Source organism: Drosophila virilis, chromosome 2 (genome assembly GCF_030788295.1).
Source record: "Drosophila virilis strain 15010-1051.87 chromosome 2, Dvir_AGI_RSII-ME, whole genome shotgun sequence".
Taxonomy (NCBI): domain Eukaryota; kingdom Metazoa; phylum Arthropoda; class Insecta; order Diptera; family Drosophilidae; genus Drosophila; species Drosophila virilis.
The window spans coordinates 9,478,395-9,502,358 of record NC_091544.1 but is presented as its reverse complement, the minus strand read 5'-3'; the positions used below and the strand labels follow the sequence as shown (position 1 = coordinate 9,502,358).

At 41.7% G+C, this 23,964-nt stretch overlaps 2 protein-coding genes across 23 annotated transcripts in view; one reads left to right on the top strand and one right to left on the bottom strand.

Annotated features, from left to right (window-relative positions):
- The window catches only part of LOC6629987 (collagen alpha chain CG42342), a 74,340-nt gene extending 65,295 nt beyond the window's left edge, over positions 1 to 9,045 (top strand). For 3 of the 22 annotated variants that reach the window (XM_015172172.3, XM_070206773.1, XM_070206772.1), the window contains 9 exons: positions 2,517 to 2,879; positions 2,937 to 3,005; positions 3,069 to 3,164; positions 3,227 to 3,271; positions 3,336 to 3,398; positions 6,787 to 6,813; positions 6,891 to 6,944; positions 7,275 to 7,472; positions 7,735 to 8,450. In XM_015172172.3, coding sequence (XP_015027658.1) covers positions 2,517 to 2,879; positions 2,937 to 3,005; positions 3,069 to 3,164; positions 3,227 to 3,271; positions 3,336 to 3,398; positions 6,787 to 6,813; positions 6,891 to 6,944; positions 7,275 to 7,472; positions 7,735 to 7,902 — 1,083 coding nt within the window. In that variant the 3' untranslated portion in view covers positions 7,903 to 8,450. The other 19 variants (XM_015172165.3, XM_015172163.3, XM_032439015.2 and 16 more) reach the window with 11 other exon arrangements.
- Positions 9,046 to 10,535: 1,490 nt separating this feature from the next.
- On the bottom strand, positions 10,536 to 19,074 carry Scp2 (Sarcoplasmic calcium-binding protein 2). The gene is made up of 5 exons (XM_002054311.4): positions 18,958 to 19,074; positions 14,333 to 14,484; positions 13,406 to 13,458; positions 12,673 to 12,792; positions 10,536 to 10,950 (listed from the first exon to the last, which is right to left on the bottom strand). Exons 2-5 carry the CDS (start codon positions 14,388 to 14,390, stop codon positions 10,627 to 10,629), a joined length of 555 nt encoding a protein of 184 aa, XP_002054347.1. The 5' UTR covers positions 14,391 to 14,484; positions 18,958 to 19,074; the 3' UTR covers positions 10,536 to 10,626.
- Positions 19,075 to 23,964: the final 4,890 nt, after the last annotated feature.

Sequence of the window (23,964 nt, the reverse complement as noted above, 5' to 3'; positions counted from 1 at the left end):
TGCCTCACAGCATACAAGCATCTCACATGTGTAGGTGTGTGTGTGTGTGTGTGTGTGTGTGTGTGAGTGCGTGTATGCGTGTATGCGAGTGTGTTTGCTTGAATACGTTGGAAATTAAAATCAACTCGAGGCGCACAAATATTGATACATTCTAATGGATTTCACACACACATACTCACACACACGCTCGCAAATACACACAGAGATCGAGTCACGCCCACACAGAGCGAAAGAGGCTGCCGAAAAGGCAGACAATAAGTTTTTATCGTAGTTAGGCAGCTGCGCCAACAGAATCGTCCTTGCGAATGGCTAACAAACATTTGCCCAAATTCACTTGGCTCCGTATCTTTTATTTATGTTATTTATCGCAAATGCCGTTGGCGTCGGATCCTTAAAGCCTTTAAACCCTTGGCCCGTACCTTTTTGTTTGCCGTCGTTGATTTGTCGCTGGCATTTGTTGTTCGACCGACTGACGAACGGACTTACTGACTAACTGACTAACTGATGCGAGAGGTGGGCACTTTAAGCCCGCTGAATGTGCCTTAATTATCGCCAATGCCGCACGCAGAGCAAATGTTAAGCGTGCGCTTAAATTTCAAGCGCTTTAATTGCTCAACAAATGCACGACTAATCACCAAAGCCCAACAATGGCGCGCACGGAAAGCGGAAACGGAAATTCAGTAGAGCCCAAGGCAGAAAACCGACCCACGCCCGAGCCCTTGGCAACATTGTGTAAAACTGTAAAACTTGCAACAAAGTGCCAGCTGAGCACGAGACATACACACACACACACACACACACACACACACGTACACGTACATACAAACACACATTGGATGCAGATGAGCTGCGCATAATATGAGTATGCATAAAGGGGCAAAAGTTACTCGTGCGCTGGCAACTGCATTTGCGGTAAGCCACGACGGCGTCATGGTCGTTGCTCCTGTCACTCCTCCTTACGCCCAGCATGGTTACAACTTACGTTTAAGTTGTCCATGCTGTTCTTGTTGTTGCTATTGTTTTTTCTCTGTTTTTTGTCTCTGGCATATCTTTTGTTTTTGTGCATTTAAGCAAGCAAACGGCCGCCATTTCGTAGCATCACTTAAGCATATGCCCGGGCACAGTCATATGTGTGCGTGTGTGTGTGTGTGTTAAGCGTATTGCATTGTTATGCTATCTCAGTGTTATTATTGTTTTTGTTGTACTTTAATATCTGTAAGTACGCCACTTCCTTAGACAACAAAGCGTCAAGCATGTGCAACAAGAAATACAATAAAACTTAATTGTTTTACATGCGCCAGCAAAAAATAAATAGAAAACGAAAAGGTTATCTCAGATACGATGTTAAAGCTCTTTGTTGCACAGCATATACGTATGTGTGTGTACACAAAATTGGATACATATTGAAAACTTTACTTTTAGCTCCATTGTTGCTCGATTTGCGCCTTGCTGCGCCACTTTTCCTTGCGGCTCTCAAACGGCATTGAATACTTTTTCTAAGCGTCTCCCTTTGCGTTTGAGCCACGTATGTAAACGTTTTCTATTTTCTTTAGCTGTTTGTATTGTTGCTTTTATGGGCCTTAACATTTTCGTAATAGACTTTGTTGCTACCACTGGGCGTCTTGCAGCCTGAATATGCCAGAGGCAACCTTAACGCCCGAGTACTTTTGGTAAATTCACGATACCGAATGCGACCTAAATGCAACTGGCTATATATGTGTGTGAGTGGGTGTGAATGTGTGTGTGTGTGTTGTGGCTATATCGATGTGCATGCGGTGTTTGTTGGTTATGCAGTTGGCTCCCTGAAAATATGCCTCGAAATGCTTGTGAAGCGCACAAAACCAATTCATTATCTTTCACTTTGGAACTCACCATGCACACACACGCACACATACACCCACAAGCACACACATACACACACACACACACACACACACACACACATTCACTGTAGCTCTCGAGCAAGCAAAAGCCAAAGAGCAATGCACAAGACACACAAGGCACAAACTCGCGCACCGCACTTGAGGCACGTCGCTGCTTGACTTTATTTTCGACTCGCACACCCACACCTCCGATCCATGCCCAGCCCAGTAGATTTTAAAGGTTTTTCTATGCCAGCATTGTCTAAGTTTGTGGCTGCGGAGCGAGTTTCGGTTCGGCTCCGACTTGCACTTAACACAATTTCGACGCGCACACAAAAGACTTTCACTGCGGCGCAGCAGCCACCAAAAGCTCGCCCCCAAAACCAGCAGCACCACCACCCCCATCACCTCTCGCCTCCCACTCCGTCCATCCAGAGTGAGGGGTAGGGGGAGTCCAAGTTTTTTCTTCATGGCAGCGAATAACGCGCCGCATTTGTTGCGCCATCAAAGCGTGTGTACGTGTGTGTGTGGAACGAGCGCGTGCAACGCCTCAGGCGGCGCCACGTGGCATAAATTAATCTTCCCACTAAATTTGACAACATATCTCTCTTCCATCCCCCATTTACAAAACGCATTCGCCTTTGCTTTGAGCAGCTATTTGGACCTGGCGGCACCAAGCTGGAGGAGGATTATGACGACCCGCCAGTCACACTGTTGCGTGGCCCACCCGGACCACCAGGCCTTTCTGGCAAAGACGGTCGAGACGGACGCGATGGCAGCAAGGGTGAGCCGGGCGAGCCCGGAGAGCCGGGCTCACTGGGTCCACGTGGCCTGGATGGCCTGCCTGGTGAGCCGGGCATTGAAGGGCCGCCTGGTCTGCCAGGCTATCAAGGGCCGCCCGGTGAAAAGGGCGATCGCGGCGATATTGGCCCACCTGGTCTAATGGGACCTCCGGGTCTGCCAGGACCACCAGGCTATCCCGGAGTCAAGGGTGACAAGGGCGACCGCGGCGATTCGGTGAGTTCACGTTTATAGAAAACTCTAATCGATAAACATTAATCGATCTAATTACAGTACCGTAAGATGCGACGCCGGCAGGACGACGGCATGGCTGATGCACCACACATGCCTGCCATTGAATATGTGAGTAACTGCCTCCTCCAATTCAAAAGCCCATAATCAATATGCTGTTTTCTTTTACAATAGCTTTACGGACCACCCGGACCACCTGGTCCAATGGGCCCACCTGGACACACTGGTGCACAAGGCGATCGTGGCTTGGATGGACGTAAGGGTGATCCTGTAAGTCAATAAAATCCTTGATGCCGGGCGTGCTCTGTTATATAATGTTATCTTCTCCGTAGGGCGAAAAGGGACACAAGGGCGATCAGGGACCCATGGGCTTGCCGGTAAGTATTTCAGATTCCATATTAGATTGCGCAACAGTTTCATGATTTCATGATATCATTTTAGGGTCCAATGGGCATGCGTGGCGAGTCGGGACCCTCTGGTCCGGCTGGCAAAGCTGGCATTCCGGTAAGTCACAATTGAACAAACCTTTTGCTTTTAATCATATTTTTATTGGCTTACTAAAATTTAAATGTTTGGCTTTTATGTTGCTACAAAATTGTTGTTGATCATCTTGCTTTGGTAAATCGTTATAAGCGTCAATGTGACTAAACAAATTCTAACCTCATATATGTTCTCGCGTCTCTCTTTCTCTCTCTTTTTACCTGGAACAGGTGTGGGGCGACTACTAATACAACTTACTGAAAAGTGCAGTCTAATTATAAATAACAAACACATTGCGCCGAAAAGCGAATTAAATGCGACACAAACTTATCAAACACACACACACATACTCACATACAAACACACAAACACACACACACGTACGCACAGGAGGCAAAACTAAAAAATATACGCTGAGCTTTGTGGAAAAAATGATTTAAGCAAACTAAATATGCATAGGAAATGTTACCACGCTGGCTCTCGTTCAGTTTTATTGTCTATCTATATAGTCATATATAAATATATATATATATATTTATATATATTTATATATATCTGTGTAAATGTATGTATATCAAATTGTACATACAAGCGCCCATGTACATAAATACATGCGAAACCCAATACGATACGATATCAGCCGCATGCCACTTAAAAAATACCCTATATTAATATATAATTGAGAATATCGAAATTGCATGCAAGTTGCAGGACGCAAGGCACAGAATACAAAATACGAAAAACAATATACAAAATAATACAAATATGTGTATGAAAATGCATTCATATCAAATGAAACATAACAGAGCTGCGGGCATAATGTGTTTAGCAGAGCCAAATGAGTATTTATGTACACAGGCAAGCAAATGCAAACAAAAAAAACAAACATAATTATTTCTATAGAAACACGCGATCGAACATATTTACAACTATCTATTGAATCAACCAAATAAATTGAGTATATAAGTATATGTATATACATATATATATATATATACATACATGAGAAGGGGGCAAATATACAAATAAGCAAACAAACAAGTTCTCAAACATGCCAACGAACATGCAATGCAAATAGTGTAATTGCATTTCATTTGAAACTGCGCTGTACACCTATCCGAGAGTACATTCAAGCAAAAGCCAATGCAGCAGCAGCTGTTGCATAAATCATACGCACCGTGGCACTTGAAAGTTGCAGCTAAATAATATTGTGCCTGCATTTTGGCTAAGGCTTTCTTGCAGATGCAACAGCGTAACTCAATTTGCTAGCTACTTTCTTGATTGACCCATAAATTTCATTGCCAGCCGCAAAGTCAAAATCTTTTAAGTGCTGCCTGTAGCTGTTGCTGCCACTGCTGCTGCCACTGCTGTTGCCGCATTGTTGCATTATCTTAGGTGCCGTCCAGAGGCTTTGTCGTATATTCAATTTATAGGAATGCCAAAGCTTCAGTGCTTGACAAATGGTAAACAGCAAATACATAGTATCAAAACATTCTCAATTTTAAATAACCTAAGTGAAAAATGTAAAGAAAAAAAAAATATATATATATATATATGTCTTTGAAATTTGTCTCAATGTTTGCGTATATATTATCGTGTTTGAATGTGTTATATGTCTACAACAAAGAAACTGTTTAATATACATATTAAATGCATAGAAATACACAATGATAACAAGTTTGAAAATAATCGTAAATTGTAATTGTAATATCATGCGATAACAACAAAGAGCTATCTTCCAATTGTGCATATTTTTCAGTGTTATATGTAACTTCAATACGAAACGCGTTGAAAGCATAAATTAGTTAGGCTAAAGTTTAAATATACCTACTAGTATACACAACATATTTGAAGTGTGGGAACCCATTAAATATGAGAATATGAGAACACAACAAAACGTTTGCAATAGCATCGGCTGGCCGGTGAACTACAAAGCGCCCTCAGAATGAACCCCAATCTCCCATAATTAGCCCACAAACACGTACACCCCAATTAAACATGTTTACCAACAATGCATTCAAATAAGCTCTCTTCTTAATTGAGGATATTATTAACAATAAATACATAATTCTATTATGTATCCTATTGGTTTCATCGAACATCTCAAATAAATAAATGCAAATCTACCTTTCGATCTGAGCGAGTGCACAGAATGCACATACAAAAAAAAATCAATTTACAATTTATGACTACTAATACGAGCATGCTATATCGAATTAAAACGAAATGAAAAATAAAAACACAGTCAAGTGGAAAAATAAAAAAATATAAATAACAAATGCTAAATGCAAACGAAATCTATTATATGTTCAACTACGATAACACTTGCTCTGCATTTGCATAAAATTTCAAATAAAACTAAAGCCTCAAAGGACTTAATGCAAATACGTGTTGGCAAATTACAATGCATATGTATGTCAATTTGTTTTCAATTAAATGTGTCGCTCCCAAAGCTGAAAAAGTTTCCCGAAAAACAAAAACAAAAAAAATCCAAACAATTTCGCATGTCAATTTTTATTTTAACCACTAGATTAGCCAACCTCATGGTGTACATAAAATGTCAACTAACAATAAGATACGATATTTTACATATATATATATTGAGTCATCTATTGAACAGCTAACTTATCCACAGTGCTAACTGCGCCTGTCTTCAATTTTCACATTTTACTCTACTTAACTTAAACCCTTGAACTTTTGTCTAACTAACTAACTCAAGCTGTAACCGAGATCCATAGATTAGAATAATGAATTGTGCGGTCGCTGGAGATATGTTCTATCGGCAATGTGCATTACATTTAACTAAATATTAGCATTAAATTTAAATTATATATTTATACATAAATTTCAATTCAATTTGGTCATTAACTTCATAAGCTGCTAATGGTAGTTGTAAGTGTACATTTGTTAATTGCGTACTAAACCAAGTGTTTCCAATTAAATAACAAATATGTATCTATATGTATTTGTGTGTATTTATGTCTATACATCCATACATGTATGTATGCATGTATGCATGCATGTATGCATGCATGCCAAATGTGCGTATGAATTCTGCCAATTGCCACAATATAAAAATTATGAAAATTACGCTATTCCGAAAGGCATTTCTTGACAGGCAGCAACAAATTGTAAAGCGGCTAATGAAACAATATATCATTTAAATATTAATTATGCATTTTCAATAAAGTGATGGTTTTTTACTAAAAAAAAAAAAAAAAAAAAAAAACACAAACCGAAGGAGAGCTTACTAATTTGTATATTCAACTTTAATTAACCACAAAAAAGAAAACAAAAGCTTATCCCAATAAAAGTGGGTGGAGGCCGTTCGTTTGAGCCGCTCGGGCGACAGTTTTCTTTTTTCCTCAAGCATTTGCTGACGCTTTTCCTCTCTCATTCTCAATTGCTACAGGGTCCGCCTGGTTTGGATGGCATGAAGGTACATTAACCAGCTTCAGAAAAATGTCCGCTTCGATTTTTCGCCTTTGTCTAACTGAAATCTTTGTTTCCACACAGGGTGCACAGGGCGAAACGGGACACAAGGGCGAGCGCGGCGATCCGGGTCTGCCGGTAAGCACAGATACACACTCACACGCAGATCTATCTGATTGTATGTAGTATATATGTAATTATACACGCACACACTCACACACGGACACACACACACACATATGTGTTTATCTACCTTATCTGGTTGCTAATTTGAATAATTTGTGTTTCTTCTTTTTTTATTGTTTTTTTTTCTTGTCTGCATGCAATTCTCTTTCTTTGTTGGCGTCGTACACTGTTTTCAATCTATGCAAAACCTCCTACACACGTATCAACCTTTTTGACCCACACACTCACATACTTACACGCACACACGTACAATGACACACACGACGCCGTGCGCCTTTTAAGGGCACCGACGGCATTCCCGGCCAGGAGGGTCCGCGCGGCGAGCAGGGCTCACGCGGCGATGCTGGTCCGCCAGGTAAACGGGGACGCAAAGGAGATCGCGGCGACAAGGGCGAACAGGGCGTGCCCGGACTGGACGCGCCCTGTCCGCTGGGCGTTGACGGGCTGCCGCTGCCGGGCTGCGGCTGGCGGCCTCCAAAGGTTAGCATGCGTTTCAACAAGCTAAAATATATTTCACTTTCTAATTGGCTAAACTAAAACGTGGAACTTTGCATGCGCCGCTATCAACTATTACTATGTATCTCCTCTTCTTGTTGTTGTTGTTGTTGTTGCTGTTGACTAACTTGGTTAACTAACTTTTGCTTTTGCACACTAATATCCAAACACACACACACGCATACAACCACACACACACACACGTGGCCGCACCGACGGACGAACATATGCAAACACAACTACACAGGAGCCCATCATTTCAACGCCCATGCACAAGGATTATTTGCCGGATGTAACACAGCCGGAGAGCAATGCTAGCGATTATGAGCAGGAGGATGACGAGGAGGACGAGCAGCAGGAGGATAATGAAAACGAATATGATGAATATCATGAACATTTGCATAACAATGACTAAAACGGATACAGCCAAGCCCAAAACGTCAAAGGGCAAACACAAGCTCAGACACTGAAGCGCAACCAAAGCAAATAGGTTCCCAACACACACACACACATACACAGAGACACACACACATACTTTAACGCGCGCGCGTGCATAAATACACCACGCGTTCATAAGCACCGACACACACACACACACACAGACAGACACACACACAAAGACACGCACAAGCTACTAGTTAAGCATTTCCGATTTCCGTAGCAAACTTGGCTCCGTTTCGCTCTCTGTTGACACATGCAATTAGCGCTAACCGATGCAAAGTGGCTGCCACACCCAACGGCTAACTATAGTAGATTCTGTTAGCATACGTACACAAAACCCCCCACCTCACATCCCCTTTCCCACAAGCACACCTACATTTGTACACTCGTAGCTACATATCGTACGTATTACACGCTCTGGCTTGGCTTCGCTTGGTGTTGGAATTTAGAGCTGAAAATACAAATCGCTTTGTTTTTGGTAACAACATTGGCCATTTTTTGGTATACAAACTCTGTTTCGCCCCTCGCAGGAGAACTGGCAGACGTGGCTCAAGGACGAGCTGAACGCGCTGCAGCATACGAAAACAAAAAACTAATATCCTCAGCTGCGAACGCGTTCGCCCAGCCGCAGCCCCAGCTCCAGCAGCAACGGTCGTGGATGTGTTGGCTCTGCAATATCCAGACGAATCTTAGCGCTTTGGTCTTAATTTTAGTAATTTGTTATTGTTAATATAGAAATCGAACAAATCTATGCAATACCTACCATAGAACACACATACCATCACTCTAAACACACACACACATAGATACAAATGTAAACACATATGTGCCAAAATCCTTGTGAACAGCAACAGTTGCTCATGCACTGAGTCTAGCTACTCCAGCATTTCACAAATATTACATTTATTTATAGTCTTAACTTACCTGCATACCTACATGCATACGTATATACATAAATACACATAAATATTTAAATGTAACGTATCTACTACTACTACTACTACTACTTCTACTACACTATATTAATGCTATTTCTACTACTTTTTCTATTATTCTAAGCAGCGAAACATTAAATAAATAGTAATGGAAAAAAATTAATATATTTAAATATACATACAAAGTTAATAAAAAATATAAAAGTTTTCTTACTTCATAATCAATCAGATACGGCTGTCATAAGAAAATAGTCAGTTGAACGAAACTGAAGCGATAAATGTTAAGAAATTCATATTAAAAACATTTTTATACATGCTTAAATAAAATATTCCCAAATGTCAAATTTCACTGCATACTTCCAGGCAGGAAAATGAAAAGCTAAATTTAACTGCATTCAACGAAACTGTTGCATACCCTTGCGCGTTTCAGCTGAAAAGCAACAAGTAAATACATTTTTATAAGTTAGCAGCTAGTTCAGATTTACAAGGAACCGATTTTCTTCGCACTATAAGGACCTACTTCACCGAAGGTCCGAATATAATAGAAATGAGCACAAAAGAAATGCAAGGTCTGCCGAAAGCTAGTTGAAAGTTTCTCAATTTGGCTGATAAGGAAAAGATTGTTCAAGAGATAAAATTATTTTGAATCATTGGCGAAGCGCGCGAGGATATGCCGATGCGCGGAGAGAGATAGGCAATTTGCAGCGTAACCTTCACTACCATCCACAGGGCTGCCACCTAGGGCAAAAGCTTATACTTGCCATGTGGCAAGGCTGGATAAAAGCAGAACCGAAAGCTCAGTGCTATAAAACACTGCTTCCAGAGCTTTTGCTTGCGAGCTTTTGGCGCTATCTTTAAAAACGCAAGCAACCTTAAATTGAAGCTGCAAGCGTCCAACCAAAAAGCTTTCGACGCCGAGTGCGCTGCACTAGAAACAGAAAACCACAGCAAGTTCTATACGCACGCAATTGCATAAATTACGTAGCCGCCCCATTGGAACAGTAAATCGCTGCGAAGTGCACCCAAGCTCGGCAATACAGCTCAACCGAAGGTTATTTGTGGCAGCGAACAAAATTATAATTTTCATAAATTGCCAGCCAATTGCTGATCTTATCGGGGTCCATAACCTGCGGTAGCCGTAAGGACTTAAAAGGAAGGCGTCGCCCACTGGAACAGCAACAAGTAATGGTTTTTGCCCCATAAATTGAGCGTGCAACTGCTTAGATGTTTAGCATTTATTGTTTGTATTAGTTGAAACACTTTACATTTACATTTAAATTTAAACGCCAGATATTGGGACGATAAACTACGACTACACACACAAAACAATTTGACAGTTTAATTGGTTTAATTTACGCATCAACAGTATTCACCAGATTACACGAATCCTGTTCTAATTGAGCTTTTAGATATCATTTTCATATTGAGTTTGCACACACAACAATTAGTTATATACTCGTATACTATATAAGTAGAATACAAAATATAAATAATAGCTAGATGTTTTCCATTTAACTTATTAGGCTAGTAAATTAGAACATTGAATTGAGCAAAAGTTGAGTTACAGTTGACAACAACATTTAATTAACAACGTCAGAGTTTTAAGGACTGCCAACTGTTAACTGGGCTACAAATTGTCAATATTGAAATAGAATTTGAAGCCATCTGTTGATTTAGCTTTAATTTAGAATGTAATTTCAATATTTTCTTGTTGAATATATCAATGGCAAAGACAAAATCGATCAGGAATTTTCGTACAGCAGTTAGAAGGAGGTCTTGCCAAAAATAAAGTTGCCGGGCGCGTTCGCATCCTCGGCAGCAAAATACTCCTTCCACAAGGCGGCGAACTGCTCGCGAGTCACATCGCTTTGACCCTGGGCCATCTTGCTGAACGCCTCCTCGCACTCCTTCTTGTCCAGACCGTAGCTGGAGCAGACCAGAGTGAACTCCGTCACATCGATGCCGCCATCATGCGAAGCATCCTCCAAATCGAACATAAAGTTCATGTACGTATTCTGCCAGTCCATTACGCTGCTGGGATCCTTGGCGTATGCGTCCCACATGTTGCACCACTCTTCTACGCTGACCTGCGAACGGAGGAATGGCCAGGAGAGTGGGTCAAAGTGGGTTAAAAGCTTCAGATTTATGCGTAACGCCCCAAACGCGTTGAAGAGCACATAGGGCGTCTAGCGGCAGGTGGGCGGGGTAGCTGCTCATAAAACATCATAATGGCCGGCTGGGGGGTGCTGGCCAAGCTGGGGTGGGGCGCTTATGCGGGCTGTAATTTATGCGACCTGCACATTATGCCCTACCGTTTATGAGCATTTTTTGGCTTGCCTTGCCAAACCAAACAACGGCAATTACCGCAACATCAGCAATCGACGCCTTGACCAAATTGAACAATCTGAGGCTCCTTGACCCGCCCGGCGCACGAACTTTGACTACGGTTGGTTTTAGTGGAGCAAACGTTAATTTTGGTCAAAGAGATTCCGACCATAACAGGTCTTGCGGCGGGCGGTTGGCCATGTTTTAATGTGGCCATAAATAAGCAAAACTCTATACAATGTGCGGTCAGCGCCATCAATTGCAGCACCAATTGACAGGTCCAAGTCCCCGCTGCTTCCTCCAGTCGCAATCCCTTGACCCTAGACCACAACCACCCTCGAGTCGGACTAGCTGCATATTTTTTATGTTTATTGCATCTAAGTGGTGCGCGTTGCCAAATTGAAATGCCAAAAAGGCCGCACATCCTTGACCGTGTCTCTTGCCAGCTTAAGTTGTCACAGTTGTTGTTGTTGTTCTTGTTTTCGTTTGTATTGTTGGCTCGCACATGTTGTTGGCTTGTGTGTGCGTGCCTGTGTGTGTAGCTGTAAAATGAGTTAGGGCAACAACAATAAATCCAAGTCTAGCCAGCACAAAGCCAAAACTGCACAAAGGCCGCAAACAGTTGACTTCAGCTTATTTGCAGCGAACTTCGTCATGTTCCTGGCTAAAGGCCAAAACTTTGCGGCTATCTGTGTCACAATCGAAGTGCGGCAGAGCCAGAGCCGTGATGTGGGCATGGTGTGGGCCTCAAGCACCTGTACTTGTCCTGTAAGTTGCTGCTTGTGCTGGCATCATCTTTTTATACAAGCTCGACTGGCTTATACCCATGATTTAATTTGTGCAGACTCAGTCAGATTATGCCATGAGCATGGATACTTTCCTGTGGCTGCACAAAGCGGTTATAAAGTTTGTCATTGTAATGAGCAGCGGCCTAGAAAACTAACTGAAGTCGTGGCCCGGAACTGCAACTGCATTGCTCAAATAATTCACAATTCAATTTCCGCCCATTGTTGTAGACGTGGAATTTGCTTACTGGCACACCCAGTCGGAACCCCCCCAGCCACCCCCTGGGTCCCCAGCATCACACAGCTGCACACTCCACACTAATAAAAGGAAAATTTATGAACACTTTTTTCGTGCAACATGCGAACGACTTTGTAATGTTTGCTGCTACATACATAAATACATATATAATCTGTGCGACTATGTGTGTGTGCAAGTGTAAGTGTGTGTGTGTGTGGTTGTGTGTCTGTGTGGTTGGTGCCCACTTGTCAGCTGCTGTCACAATGGCATCGAGTGCAGTCCATGGATTTCAACACTTTTGCCAATGACAATAAAGCCATTCAAATGGCGAGCTCGAATCCCAAAACGAATCACTTGACATGCAGTTGCCCTTTTTTATAGTCGCCACACGCACACACACACACACACACACACACAGACATGCACACCCACAGCGGCACTCAATCTGACTGTCAGCTCACCTGGCCATCGTTATCCTTGTCAGCCTTCGATCGCAGACCAGTCCAAATTTCCATCATGACATCGTATGTCTCCTTGTTCTTTGGCGTGTCCTTTGCCCAGCCGCGCAGCTTGCACACACGCTGCAATATAAACAAAAAACAATGGCAGCAACAAAAAATGTCAGCATAAATTGAGTTATCAGTTACGAGTTGACTAAACAAAAAGCACCAAAAATAATGTGAATTGCCAAAAACCAAAACCAAAAAAACCAACAAAAAAAAAACACCACCCGTAAAAATACCATGCAAAATCAACAGAGCTCCAAAATGTGCCCAACCAACTTTTCAGCATGCACATTGTTGTACTTGATTTCTATTGTTTTTCTACGCTGACAGAGGGTATTCTAACTTTGTCATGAAATACGTAATGCACAGAAGCAGACATGTATAATATTTAACAATAGAATTGGCCATGACTGACTGTTTCCAGGCAAATACTCTTTCTTCCTCAAAAATTCTTTACCTAATTTGGTCTGGACAAGTCATAATAATATCATACTACTATATCACATTATATTATGTTATATGCTTGCAAGGGTATTTAATCTTCGGCGTAACGTTCTATTGCAGGTTCTATTGCATGTATTGATTCAGCTGTTGGTCTATAAACATTCTTAGGTTTGCATATTTATCGACAGTGGCAATTGCAGTTATTCAACATTTGTATTGGCATATTTTGACGTTCTCCACTTACCTCGATGGCCAGCTCGAAATCCTTAACGTCAATTTCGCCGCTTTGGTTCACATCTGTTGGTCCCGCGTTATTTTGGCGAATTCACAGTTGCGCATTCCGCATGAATTGCATTGTTTGCATGTTTTGTACGTTTGTTGGTCAGTTGGTTATTTGTCAGCATGAAAAAAACAGAGAGCGAAGGACGGAAATAAACATTAATGCAAGTTAAACGGTTTTCATGGTCGCGCAGCTGGCACCTAGTTGCACTTCCTGCCTTCCATCCTGTCAGATCTCCATGCCTATTTGTTCACGCCCATTCTTTGGCTGCTGGCCATTGCAACCAGGGCGTGTCATTTGCATTGGCCAGCAGTTGCAGTTGCAACGGTGTGCAAATGGCCACTTCAAGTTGCAGTGTCGAGTATTTGGCGCTTGCGTTTTATGGCGCCAACAGCAGCAGCTGCTGCCAGCCATGGCAAAAAGCCAAAAAGCCGCTAAAGCGACAGTCAACTGTTTACTACCTGACAATTAGTCATAATCGAAAAGCACTCAGACTTTGTTGCACACTCGCTTTGCATACAACAAAATGTGTTGCCTACTTTTTAGCGCCAGCCCAAGAATTTCAAGCTTACAAGCCAAAGTTTACGCAATTGTTTTAAGGGGGATAACAGTTGGCACAGAGAACGCTATGCACGTAAGCTTATGCAAATACATGTATATTTCAGCAAGCATTAAGTATACGCAGCGTGCTGCAAACATTTTGGCAAATTAAATTGCATAAATTGAATTGAACATGTTGAAGTTCAACTCAAAAGATGCTCTCAACGGAATTACTGGTATGCAGGTATGACAAGTGGAACATCAATTAAGAATTGTTTAGCCAGCTGATAAAACATAAATTTCACATAAGTCTATTTTACGCTCACCTTCACCTATAAATCTTGAACTTACCAAAGAACACGTTGAACAGGAAAAGCAGCTTCTTCTTGCGAAAATCGGAGATAGACATGTTTGTATTTTCTTTTCCTCTGTTGTCTTTAGTTGAGAGTTTGAATTTGAGTTTGAGTTTGGGGCTCTGTTGTGATGTCTTCGCCCGGGGACAGCTGCAAGCAAACGTAAATGGAAAATTGGATAACGAAATAGTTAAAGAGAAGAGCAATAAAAAAAAATTGGCAAATAAAGCGCACTGCAAGTGGAAAATGTCTTCAAATTTAAAGTGCACTCAATTAGGGGCGGCATCATTTAAACGGGCGTGTCAGACAGCTAAATCTTGGCCCGCTGTTGACTCGTAAAAAAAAAAAAGAAATACGCCAGAGCACACATCGGGCTGCCTCACTGACAGGCTGCCCGCCTTTTGAGGCACCCCTTTGGTTTGGTTGATGCCAGCTAATTCAGCTAAAGGAAATAAAATAAGACTGTCTAAGGATGCACAAAGGATGCGCGCAATGCAAATGCTGCGTTTAGGGGATCTGGGTCGGTGTGCAGTAAATATGTCAGCCTTGCGTGGCATGGCTCATTTAACCTTCAATCAAAAGCAAACAGCCAACGAGGCCAGAGGCTGAATCAGTGCAATTCATGTCAGCAGGTTGGCATGTGGCATGTGGCATAAAAACCACGGCTCAACAGCTTCATCGCACATGGGCATGGTCATTGGCAGCCTGAAACAGCTCATTTCGCATTTGTTCCCACGCCGTTAATCGCTGTGGCCGTGGGTGGGCTGCAGCTGGGCGGCTGGGCGTGGCCATGGACTGCATTCAGCAACTGTTTACTTTAGTTTACGTTGGCCAAGCTACCGAATCACCTTGCAGCCGTCTGCTGTTTTATTTATCATCCCATCGCACGGCGGCAAAGTCAAAGCAAAAGCATAATTTCACAACAAGGAAATTGCAGCCAGGATGTCAAGTGGAAGGCGCGCAATGCAATGAACATGATGACAACGACAACGACAGCGACAGCGCCGCAGATGCGGATACGGATGTGGATGAGAATGCGGATTAAGTCGGTGAGGCTGAAGCCGAGAAGCCGATGGCTTCGAGCTGCTGGCTGATGGGCTGCCAGCCAAACTGGAATGACCGTAAAATAGAAAGACTGTGCAAAACTATTTTCCTTTATAATAATGCACCTTGGAATTAAATTAAATGGCTCCTGTCTCTGCGCCAGATGCTTGACGAAGAACAATAAACATTTTTGCTATGCCTTCAGAACCATTTGCAATTGGCGAGCCGTCAAGACGGTTTGTTTAGTGCTAAGCTAATATTATTATTTGAATTGGTATGAAAAGCATAAAACTCGCTCAAGTCCTCTTATTTTTATTGTTCCATAAATATTGATGAAACCTGGTTAAAGAACTTATTACCTCGACCATAAAACCTTAAGAAATGTGAGGAGTTTTAAGATATTGAGGGAATATATAAAGTGTCTTCAGCAATATAGGTCATATTTTAAAATAAGCAGCTATTCGGTGGGAGAGATAAGCTAACTATACTTTTATGTAAATTAAAGAATAACCTATTTTCAAACATTACCCTTCTATGTGATTCTCATGATTATTTGATTAATTGACCTTATCACTGCTTTTTATTACTCCTTACCTCTCCTGCTCTAACTTTAAGCGACTCTCCGCTTCTTTTGTGCTGCAATGATGTGCACATATTTTTTATATAACTGTCTCTCTGCTTCTAATAGATGACAATTATATAATTTTGTATGCATATAATTGTAAATTCTGGTGTATTTCCTAGACTCAAATCATTTTCAATGGCATTTTTTTTAACGAACATTTAAATAAATTATGGTCGCACTGTCATTTAGAATGTGGTTAAATAAGTATATTTACCATACACACATACGCACATACACATATGGAAACACCTGTCAGTCGGAGCTTATTAATTGCCCACGCATGTGTCAACTATCAAATGGGTTGGGTAAATTGAGAGTACAAAAAGGAAAATTGGATTCAGTTAACTCAAAGCATTGGAAAAAATAAATAAATGAAATTGAGTTTAACGCGCTTTTTATTTTAATTGCAGCAGGCAGCGAATAGGTTTTCACATTTTTTTTTTCGCTCATTCATTTGCCACGTCGTGTGCATCCTGTAAGCCGCCCGAACAGATGGAATTAAGGCAAATGTGTCACCAATGGAATTGGCTTTCATTTGCATTCGAGTGCGTTATTCGAGTTGGAAATTGAAAATGAAATTTTAAGCCTTTTAATAGACCGTTGCGTATTTTATGTTCAACTGAAATTAATTATTAAATATGTGCGCAAATTGAATTCGCGCTTTTCTGCGAAAAATTTGCACGTTACGCATACGCCACGTGGTGCGGTCGACAATACGACATGTGAACGAAATTCAACATTGCGCTCTAATTTGTTTTGTTGCTGCTGCTGCTGCCAATTCAAAATGTTTTCATTAAAATTAACGCATTTCCGGTGCTCACTTCCACTTCCCCTCGCTTTTGCCCTTGCCCTTACACTTCCCCCTGACCCTTAACTGCAGCCCCATTCATTATTCGCTTATTATGTTTGGAGGCTTGTGTCAAGGCGCATTAATTGACAATATCAATACTCATGCGCCAGTGCATAAAAACCAGGCGAACCAAGCCACAAAACGGTTTTCCCAGCGGTTGTGGCTTTGGCCCAGTCGATGGCAGCCCGTCTCATTAATTAGAGCCAGATTCAGCTCCTAATAACGGAAATACTGGTGCCAATTTTTGTGTTCATTTTTATGGCACGCTGCCCATTAACATTTATCATCGATGCTATTATTATTTGGCCAATATAAGCCATAAAACTTTTAATTGACATTTTGCTAGAGCCTCAACTAAATAAACGACGTATTTGTCAGGACCATTAAAAAATGAGATTGGACATCAATTTAAGTGTTTGCGTTAAACTGGGTGTGCCTTGGCAGGAGTTGCACAATTGCACTTATTTTAATTATGTCAGAATTGAACTTTCGTAACTTTTAGCTTAAGTCAAGAAAACAAAGTTCAGCAGTTTCATTGACAATTGTATATAGTATAGGTCGTTTATCACAGATTCGAACGGCTTCAAAGCAACTCGAAAATTCGTCGCATTTAATGAAAAGAAACTTGAGATTCGAATATAGTACAGAATTTTCTGGCTATCGAGTTTCAACTATTGCAATTTGCTTTCGATTCACTTTAATTGATCCACTGATCAATCAACAAACACAGCATAATTGCCTATTCAGAATGCCTACAATTCCCAGTATTTACAATTTCTTTATAAAGCTAAACTAATTCAGAAAATTTTCTGAGAAATGTTTTGTCTTTGATTACATTGCTAGACCTTAATTATGATTATCTCATTATTTCTATTATCAGTATTGTTGAACTATTGTAAGCTCTCTTCCTTTAGATAGACACGATAAATATATAATATATATATATATATAATTTTTTACAACTCTAATAATATTCTCAAATTGTCTGTCGTATGTCCCACACGGATAATACTATAATATTAGAAAGAGAGAATAGAGAGCTGACGCGCGGGGCATTCGTAATTTTGTTGTATCAACCTTTAAGAACATATCTTATAAATTCGTTCTACTTAAGTATGAGTGACAAGCTGTACGGTCTCTTTTGCTGCACGGGCTGCTCTTTATTTCGGATTCTGTGTCCACCTACTTATCTGTGGCACAGTTACAATGGTCGCTAATTACTTTTGCGATGCCGCAAATTTGCGCAGCCAATTTAAAATAATAGACAATGCGACTGTATTTTATCTTTTGATGCAGACCATAGGTTGGGGGCAGACAGCAACTGCATTCAGCAACTGCTGCAGTTGTTGCATTGTGCGGCCCGCAGTAATTTTGTGTAATTTGCATTAATTTACATTTAATTTAGTGGGCAACAACAGACACCAGGGAATGCAAGAGAGAGAGAGAGAGAGAGAGAGAGAGAGATGGAGCCAGTGAAAACGGGAGCGAAAAAGGGAATGAAAACGGGAGCCCGTGGCGCTGGTTTAGGCCTGCGGCGCACACGGAGCTGGCGACAGTGGTTAGTCGACCAAGCAAACCGGGACAGGACGAGGATCCTTGAGCAGAACTGCTTGCATATAGTTCTGTGTTCTTACTCTGTATTTTTTGTTTTGAAAACTTTTTGAGAAAACTTTGGCCGTCAACACTTTGAATGAATTCATTACAAAAGCATCGTTTCTTGCACTTGTTAAGTTTTCGCTCTTCACAATGATGAGGCGGACTGCACAAGGGCTGCCAGGTGGGCCGCAAGCTCCTTAGAAAACTGACAGCCAGGCTACTTGACTATGCTGGTGGGTTCCTGCTGGGATGGCCATGTAAGGCATCCTTGTTATGCTTCTTCTTTGAACAACTTGTGCTCGTTACTTGTGGTTTGTTCTTGTTCTTTTGTCGGTTTTTGAAATGTATTTTCGAAATTGTGGCATTATTTTTGTAACGGAAACTCTTAACACAAATACAAATGCACTCGCACTCGCACATACACACACACACACACACACACACACACACACACACGCACACACGCACACAAGCTGCGGCGACAGCTAGTGTTATTGTTTCACTTTACCGTTGGTTTACTCTGATTCTGACTCTGACTGTGGCTGCGGCTGCTAATGTAGATGTCTATGTGGCCTCCACTTTGTGCTTGTCTGCTCGGCAACGCGCTTCAATGTTTTGTGATGCTCGCTCGTGCCGAGCCAGCCGCTTTTATAAGCGACCAGCGCCAGCAACAGTAGCCAACAGCCAGCCACTCCATGGCATCGGTATCGGCATCGGCATCGGCATCGGCGTCAGCGTCGGCGTCGCAGTCGCAGTTGCCTCGTTGCAGAACTTCGGCTTCCCTCGTCGTCGTCATCGTCGTCGTGGGTCGCTTTGGGTGCTTTTTGTCATCGCACGTTTTATCTTATCGCTGCGTTTGCGTCTGCGTCGCTGTCGACGCTGCGCTGCACTTGTCGCTCCTGACTGCAACGCTGTATGTGTGTGTGTGTGTGTGTGTGTGTGTGTGTTTCTGTATGTGTGTGCAGTCTATTTTTCTACCACGTGCAGCCGTACAGGACAGCATGCGGCATTTTTGGGGTCTGCTAGATATTTGGAGATTAAACACTTGCAAAAAATTGTTAATTTAATTAAATTCTTTTTTTCATTTATTTCAAAGCAATCGAGCTGATATAGAACCTAGTATACTTAGACCTAGGCGTTTATTAAAGAGTTTCAAATTGCGTTCAAATTGTCTAATTTGTAGTTGTTATTCATGCATCATGTATGTATTCTTGTGTGTGCTTATTCACGGACAGATTAATCTTATCGCACGGGTGGCCAAGTAGATAAGATACTCGGTTTTGATTGACTGACATGTTTGAGAAGAAGTGTCTGAAACGATGATGCTTTTGGAATTAATTTATTTGTACGGCTATATTATATAATAAGAGGAAAACGAATTTCAAGGAAATGGAAATGTGCTAAAAAGAATAAATAGTAATATTTTGATAAAGTCAGCAATTATGTCAGTCAGCAACGTGTTTTAGCCTTGTCTGATTTTATTATAGAAAAACATTCTTCAATTGTAGAATTCGGATATTTTCTAAAAACAGCCAGTTTTGAATGCAACTCAATCGTTTTTCATAGCATATCTTATGGCTGCATTTGGCACAGTGCATGGCCAGAAATGCAACAAATCAAAATGTACAAATGTTTTGGACAAATTTAAGCAAAGCCTTGACACACACATACACACACACAAACACACATACACACAGACGTGCCACTTGGCAGCATAATTAAAGTTGTGGCGCATTCACACTCGATCATATCCAAATGTAGACCACCAACCGGCTGCAGTGGCAGTCAAAGGCATTTAAGCAAAACAATTTCATGCCTGGTATTCTTGCTTTTAATTATACAAGGCACACACACACACACACAGGCACACACACCCACACAAACACACAGTAGATGAGCTCATGTATGCGCTGGTAATTGTCAACTCTTGCTGAAATGTCGCTGCCAATTTATCAGCATGAAAAAGTGGCCAACAGAAAAGCGCGCCCGCTGCGCAGTGGCCAAAAAAAAAAGACAACAAGAAGATTGCACAGGCTGCGCCAATTTCGTGTTCCATTGCCAAAACGTTCGCTGCGGCTGTTGCTGCCCATTGCGGATGACCATTTTACCAATGTTTCGCCTAGTTTCATTTCGTTCTCATGCCAAGCTCTTGTGTGTGTGTGTGTGTGTGTGTGTGTGTGTGTGTGTGTGGGTGAGCGACGGTGCGTGTTGGAGTAGACAAATGCTTAAATTTGTGGTCCTTTTACCTGTTTGCATCTCAAGTGGCCATATGAGTGCAGCTATAACAGCTTCTCCCTTCAGCTTCTGCAGCCGGCTGCTACCTTGGCAAAAGGAAACGGATGTCGACATTGACACACTTTCAGATTAACATGGCCCAGGCACAGGCCCAGGCCCAGGCCGAGTCCCAGGCCAGATGTTAAATGGCAGCAAGCCTTGCACAGTTTGTGCTTTCGTTTTGGTTGTTGTTGTCAGCGTTTAGCTGTCCACCTATTTCGTGTTGTTGTTGCCTCTCGCTGCTGCTTGGGGCATAAATGAGCGGCCACTAAACGGTGGCCCAAAAAAAATAAAACAGAAGCAAAACAAAAAAAGATGGCAGCAGTCAGTTAGCTTCGGGGTCTCCATAGCATATATGTAAGTGTATGCTCACAGGCAACACACATGTGTGCTTGGCACGGCAACGGCACGTTATTTGCTGGCAATCCGCACCTGCACACACTTTTCTCATGCTCTTCGCGTTGCACGCTTTTGTGCGGCCTTCCGTGCCAGCCGCACAGTCGCTGTTGGCGCTCGGCAATGGCAACTTGATTAGACCAACATGAAATTAAGTAATTTCGCCGTATTGTTTAGTGTTGCTTCAGCAGCGCAACAACAATAGCCGAGGAAACAAAACAATAACAAGCGCTGGCCAAAAGAGCTGCACAAAAGAATAGACCAAAGAAAGACCGAATATAATGAAAGTCTCGAGTAGTGGCCGCCATTAGGATGACGTTTGAGAAACCAGGCAAGAGCTGACTTTGCTATCAAGCTGCAAAAAAAGATCAGATATTGGCAGAAACGAAAAAGTCGTAATATCCTTGAAAGCATTTCAAGCAGAGTACTTCCTTGAATTAAATGCAAGCTGACAAGTGTAAGGCGAGAATCAGGCTACTTCATGGATATATTAAAGCAATGTAATCAAAAAACAAGTAAGAGGCTCTAGTCGAGAGCTCTCGACTAGGGGATACCCTGAACCCTCTTCTTCCAACATCAATTGCATATATATATTCTATTTTAGAAGCTATATGTCAAGTGTGGTGACTCTAGCTCTTATTATTTACAAAAATTGCCCAAAAAACAGGATATCGATATCGATTTTTATCGATTGCTTGGAAACGGAGTAAGTTATCGATTATCGGAAACAAACTTTCCAGTCTATAGCTCTTATATGTTCTGAGATCCTTGCGTTCATACATACGGACGGACGGATCGACTCGGCTATTGATGCTGATCAAGAATATATACACTTTATGGGGTCGGAGATGCTTTCTTCTGCCTGTTACATACATTTGGATTTTGCACAAATACAATATACCCTTATACCCATTTTTAATGGGTTCAGGGTATAATAATCAATTCAATTATTATTTATTTTAGTCAAAGAGACAACAAAATGCCCTACAGTGGCAAATTTCATGTACATATCACTATATGGTTTTACATACATTTAGCTTTAACACTGTAGTTGGAAAACAAAAAGAATTTTCGCAAAAATTCATTACGGTAGTATCCAAATGCATTTGTCTGCAATTTGGCACAAATCAGATTAGGAAACACTCTCTGCCCGAAAACCATTTAAACACACACTTGTATTACAAATTCCGCTCATATAAATGCATGATGTGCGCTACACAAAAGAGCCTGCCAGCCCCAACCAGAATCCATCTGCACCCTCGACAGCTCCTCCACCCGCAATTTGTGTGCCACGCCGGGGTATGCGTGTTTAGCTTGAGTCACAGCGTCAGGTGCAGCGGCGGTTGGAACGTTGCAAATTGCGCTGCGCAGCCGAGCACCCCCCGGCGCAGGGCTTCCACCGATTGGCAGGAGCAAGCGGCAGTTCTGTGTGGCTGTGGCCCGCATGGCATCCTCTGGCGCGGAATTAAATCAGCTGTCCCTAAAAGTATGCAAGCTCGTCATGCATCGCTGAGGCGGTGAAATGGGGGCGTGGCGTGCCGCTTGGCGTGGCGCTTGTGCTTGTGCTTGTGTAATTTACTGTTATTTTTTAAGCACTTTTCCTTTATGCGCTCACGCTAGCAATGGCAAAAACACAATGGGAGCAGCCAGATAGCAGAGCAAACAATTGTATTGTTTGTTTCATTTGAAAATTTTTTGTTTGTTCGTTTGGTTTTGTTTTTTGGAAACAAACCCATCCAGAGGTATTTTATTTGTTTGCACTGCAAGTGTAAAAGCAAAACAGAAAGTGAAAGATTGTTATTTCCTTAAAATTATAAATTTAAGATGTTTACCTAAAAACTAAAGCTATTACTAAAGTTATTCAGCAGCTCATGAGCAGTCACGTTCTACAAAGAGGCATTCTTTACATCTCTTTAAAAACTACACTTGGCAAAAAGTGTGTGTAAATGTATCTCTTCAAGAAAAACTCGCAGGGTTTTATACTTAAGAGCTCAAACAAAAGTTGTGATTAGTATTTGTATTCCACCCGTAACATTAGTTAAGTTCCTCAGAAACCATATTCTACAAAGAGTTTAACTTTCATATTCTTTTTCTTACATTTCTGTTACAGAGCGTAATTGGCTTTAAAGAGGAACTAGCTTAGGTAAATATCTGTCCGAGAGAAATACACACAGTTTTATGATTTTTTGTGTACTACGTTTTCTACTATAGGGTATCTCGTAGTCAGCCAAGAAACTACATTCCTTTCATCGTTAAATCACGTGAGAAATTAGACATGTCCTGCAATGTAAGCTTCTCACTGCCACTGTGGGTGTGTGTGTGTGTGTCTGTGCATGTGTGTGTCTGTGTAACTGTGACTTTTGGTTTTGTTTAACCGAGTTGTGCGCTGGCAGATTTATGTTTGGCCAAAATAAATTTGGCTTGTGTCGTTTTAGCAGGCCAAATTGATGAGCCGGGATTTGTGCTAGTCACCGACATTGCACTTAAATTAATTTTTTCATTTGCCCCATGCGCTTGTGTAATTATTTGGCCACGTGTTGGCGAGTGCCACTCGGTATTATAAAATTCCAGCCCACACAAACAGATCGGATATGTACAAATCTTGCATAACTTTTGGCACAATAAATGAATTTTAATTTGCAGCCATTGCAGCCGCAATGCCCAACCACCCAAAGCTCCACCCTCTCACCCACATTGCGGAGCTGACCTTCATTGGCGAAACATAACGTTGGCATCTAAAAATGCAAGCGAAACGCTAATCCCATCTAAGCAAATCAATTCAAGATCGAAGCTGGTAATACTCTAAATTACTAGGAACACCAAAACTAAACACAAGTCAATTTAT